Consider the following 5,000-nt stretch of genomic DNA (forward strand, 5'->3'; position numbering starts at 1 on the left):
AGGAGTAGGAGTAGGAATCAGCACAATGACCCTAACCACTAATACAAGATCAGCTGTTCTATTCTTCATCCTATTAACTGTTGCAGGGTGGAACAGAACAGAGCAGAGCAGGGCAGAGCAGAACAGGGCAGAGCAGAGCAGAACAGGGCAGAGCAGAACAGAGCAGAGCAGGGCAGAGCAGAGCAGAGCAGGGCAGAGCAGGGCAGGGCAGAGCAAGGCAGAGCAGGGTAGGGCAGAGCAGGGCAGGGCAGAGCAGGGCAGGGCAGAGCAGGGCAGGGCAGAGCAGGGCAGAACAGGGTGGGGCAGCGAAGCTACAGGCACTGCACTGCTGCCATGCAGGAATTACATGTAACGTTTTATCACAATGTCAGTCACGTGAAAACCATTGAAGCTGTACACCGACAGAGTGGTAAACACAGCATTAAGATAGATAAACACAGCATTAAGACCACTGTTATAGACCATGAACACGATAGCTGGTAGGGGCACGAAGGAATTGAGTTATTTGCAACATTCTACAACGATTACATAATACTCCTTTAATATTAATATGACAACTGTAAACGTGGATTAGTGTGCTCTTCAGACTGAGATTAAAAAGAAGTCAATACTACAAAATGTCCATTGAATATTTTCCAGCCGTTGCGGTTAAAGAAGGTGGGGAAGTTATTAGGCAGTAAGCCTTGGAATCCATGCTGTATGGAGTTAACAAGTGAGGACACATAGTAGAAGGACCTATCCCTCTTCTTCCTCCTCTTCCATCGGAGGTAGAATAATCTTATTTGGACCTTCTGCTGGGTGCTGAGAAATGCAGGCCAAAGTTCTCCTCCACTCACCTATCTGGAAGAAGGTGACATCAGACTTGACCCCTGGGCCTGCCCCAGTGCTGGCTGCGACCTCCACACTGTAACGGATCCCTGGAGCCAGGCTGGGGATCAGCAAGGAGAAGGTAGAGCCGTCCACCGTACGGTTGATATGGTACCTGCTCTCATTACCCAAACACCAGATCTGACAGGGCAGAGAGAGAGAGAAGACATTATAACAGTGTTCTGATGGTGGTGTGACAAGTATGGCAAGTTGCTGGTTGATGCTAATGTAACACTTCAGCACACAGTGCATATTTAATTATTCCACCCAGGTATTCCACATATAAAAACACTGGGGCACATTTTTCTGTTTTTTTTTGTGTTACACACAGAGTCAGTATTAGCTGCGGTAGCCATAACATGTCCCCCCTGTCTGAGTGAGTGAACCCTAACCCCATGAAAAACAAAGTGTGGATTAGTAATCACCTCCATAACCCAGCAGTAGCAGCTCAGGGCTGTCAGTCACTCACAGGGAGGAGAGAGGGCTCTCTCAGGCTCACTCAATCCAGGGCTCTCTCAGGCTAACTCAAACCATGGCTCTCTCAGGCTAACTCAATCCAGGGTTCTCTCAGGCTAACTCAATCCAGGGTTATACAGAGCGTCATACATTCACCTCAGCATGAGGCCTGCTAACCCCAACGTCCTGAACCTGGCTAACCCCAACATCCTGAACCTGGCCGCCTCTGCTTTCTTTACCCCCACCACCTCCCATAAATTAACAACCCTCACACACGGACCTGGTTTTGCGGTGTGTGTGTGTGGGTGTGTGTGTGTGTGTGTGTGTATGTGTGTGTGCGCGTGTGTGTGTGTGTGTGTGCCGTAGTGTTGGAAAGCTCCAGAAGCCTGTGTGGCTGTTTGAGGAATCACGGTGGGAAGAAGCGCCGCTAGGGACGAGACCCAGTAATGACCGAGGAACGCTCGGATTTAACAACCATGAAATTACTCTAAACCCTATCGCCAGAAAACATTTACCTGGAAAATTAATAGTGGCTTAACTTTTAAATGGACTATGCTGTGTCTCCCCCTCTAACACTAACCTACATTCCCTGTGACAAGAAAATTAAAATGGCAGTACTCACACAGCATATTATATGAGGAGTGTGCTGGCCGCAGAGTGGGGGCTACACAAACAGCATACTTATGGGTGGACACGGAGAGGAAGGCAGAGAGAGGAGTGCTGTGGCTCAATTGGTAGAGCATGGCGCTTGGGTACGATTCCCACGGGGGACCGGTATGAAAATATATGCACTCCCTACCGTAAGTCACTCTGGATAAGAACGTCTACTAAATGACTAAAATGTAACTACAAAATTAGGCTGACCTGGACCAAAGAGACGGAATGGATTAAGCACTGCAACAAGAGCAGTCGTCCCAAAAAATATCTTACATATCTATTTTCCCTGCTCTAATCTCACTCTGATGTTGTCTTTCCCATTCATAACCCTCTTTCCAGTAAATCAAAGAAATCCCTTCTAATGATTTAAGAGGCTCATAAGAGTAGTTTGTGGGCTAATGGCCAAGAGCCAATAGGTGCTCAGAAAAATGTCCATATCTGACATTGTAGAAAGAGATCATTATCTAGATTTTAAGCCTGCAGTCCTCTAATCATTAATCAGCAGGATTCATATATAATGTATGGCTATAATGTATGGCTATAATGTATGGCTATAATTTATGGCTATACTGTAAGGGTGCTATAATGTTTGGCTGATATAATGTATGGCTATAATGTATGGCTGTATAGATAATACATCAGGTAGTCTAGAACTTGAGTAGACTACTACTGAATAATGCACTAAGGCCCTCAAATTCAAATCTGGACCTCGAAGCCACCCACTGGGCACACACTGGTTGAATCAATGTTGTTTCCACGTCATTTCAATGAAATTACGTTGAATCAATGTGGAATAGACATTGAAATGACGTCTGTGCCCAGTGGGCAATTCTACTGCTTTTCAACTCCCCATTCTTCCCCTCTAATCAGGGACAGATTTAGACCTGGGAAACCAGATAGGTGCAATTATTTATCAGGCAGAACAGAAAACCAGCAGGCTCTGGACCTCGTAGGGTAAGATTTGAATACCCCTGCACTAAGGAATAGAGAGAGCCTCTGAGGACCACTCAGACATTGTGTACAGTCATGGTCAAAAGTTTTGAGAATGACACAAGATTAGATATTTTTGTCAGCTGTTACTATGAAGTATACTGAAGTATAATTACAAGCATTCCATAAGTGTCAAAGGCTTTTATTTACAATTACATTAAGTTCATGCAAAGAGTCAATATTTGCAGTGTTGACCCTTCTTTTTCAAGACCTTTGCAATCCGCCCTGGCATGCTGTCAATTAACTTCTGGGCCACATCCTGACTGATGGCAGCCCATTCTTGCATAATCAATGCTTGGAGTTTGTCAGAATTTGTGGGTTTTTGTTTGAACACCCGCCTCTTGAGGATTGACCACAAGTTCTCAATCGGATTAAGGTCTGGGGAGTTTCCTGGTCATGGACCCAAAATGTCGATGTTTTGTTCCCCGAGCCACTTAGTTATCACTTTTGCCTTATGGCAAGGTGCTCCATCATGCTGGAAAAGGCATTGTTCGTCACCAAACTGTTCTTGGATGGTTGGGAGAAGTTACTCTCGGAGGATGTGTTGGTACCATTCTTTATTCATGGCTGTGTTCTTAGGCAAAATTGTGAGTGAGCCCACTCCCTTGGCTGAGAAGCAACCCCACACATGAATGGTCTCAGGATGCTTTACTGTTGGCATGACACAGGACTGATGGTAGCGCTCACCTTGTCTTCTCCGGACAAGGTGTTTTCCGGATGCCCCAAACATATGGAAAGGGGATTCACCAGAGAAAATGACTTTACCCCAGTCCTCAGCAGTCCAATCCCTGTACCTTTTGCAGAATATCAGTCTGTCCCTGATGTTTTTCCTGGAGAGAAGTGGCTTCCTCGCTGCCTTTCTTGACACCAGGCCATCCTCCAAAAGTCTTTGCCTCACTGTGCGTGCAGATGCACTCATACCTGCCTGCTGCCATTCCTGAGCAAGCTCTGCACTGGTGGTGCCCCGATCCCATAGTTAGGAGATGGTCCTGGCGCTTGCTGGACTTTCTTGGGCGCCCTGAAGCCTTCTTCACAACAATTGAACCTCTCTCCTTGAAGTTCTTGATGATCCGATAAATGGTTGATTTAGGTGCAATCTTACTAGCAGCAATATCCTTGCCTGTGAAGCCCGTTTTGTGCAAAGCAATGATGACGGCACGTGTTTCCTTGCAGATAACCATGGTTAACAGAGGAAGAACAATGATTTCAAGCACCACCCTCCCTTTAACGCTTCCAGTCTGCTATTCTAACTCAATCAGCATGACAGAGTGATCTCCATAATAATAATAATATGCCATTTAGCAGACGCTTTTATCCAAAGCGACTTACAGTCATGCGTGCATACATTTATTTTTATTTTTTTTGTGTATGGGTGGTCCCGGGGTTCGAACCCACTACCTTGGCGTTACAAGCGCCGTGCTCTACCAGCTGAGCTACAGAGGACCACACTCTCACCTGTGTTAACGAGAGAATCACTGACATGATGTCAGCTTTTGTGGCAGGGCTGAAATGCAGTGGAAATGTTTTTGGGGGATTAACTTCATATTCATGGCAAAGAGGGACTTTGCAATTCATCTGATCACTCTTCATAACATTCTGGAGTATATGCAAATTGCCATCATAAAAAGTGAGGCAGCAGACTGTGAAAATGTATATTTGTGTCATTCTCAAAACTTTTGACCACGACTGTACATCTATCTAGTCCACCAGATGACACTGTTTCACAACCATTTCCACCCACCACCACACAGTAACATCCTACTGTCTCCTCCACCCCTGAGATCACTAGGCACAGAGGAAGTTGAAAACCTCTACCCATGTCTCATAACATTACAGTCTGTCTGTCCTTTGTCTCACGCTGTGCTACGAATATCTACATGGTGTTACAGTAGATGTACCCTACAGACCAGAGTAAATATCTACATGGTGTTACAGTAGACTACCTTAGTACACTACCTTTGACCACGCTCAGAGTATGTAAGGAGAGTTTGGGAGTCCCTGCCAGTGTTCTCACCTTGTACTCCTGGACT

General features: G+C 45.7%; 1 protein-coding gene across 1 annotated transcript in view; it reads right to left on the bottom strand.

Moving 5' to 3' along the window:
* Positions 1 to 5,000, bottom strand: part of LOC121567786 (roundabout homolog 1-like) — a 413,148-nt gene that overhangs the window by 3,634 nt on the left and 404,514 nt on the right. Inside the window, exons 18-19 of the mRNA XM_041878064.2 lie at positions 4,985 to 5,000; positions 837 to 1,008 (exon numbers count right to left, since the gene is read on the bottom strand). The exon at positions 4,985 to 5,000 is cut by the window's right edge and continues 106 nt beyond it. Of these exons, the coding sequence (XP_041733998.2) occupies positions 837 to 1,008; positions 4,985 to 5,000 (188 nt within the window). The remainder of the gene's footprint in view (positions 1 to 836; positions 1,009 to 4,984) is intronic.

The sequence above is a fragment of the Coregonus clupeaformis genome, chromosome 6 (genome assembly GCF_020615455.1).
Source record: "Coregonus clupeaformis isolate EN_2021a chromosome 6, ASM2061545v1, whole genome shotgun sequence".
Classification (NCBI taxonomy): Eukaryota; Metazoa; Chordata; class Actinopteri; order Salmoniformes; family Salmonidae; genus Coregonus; species Coregonus clupeaformis.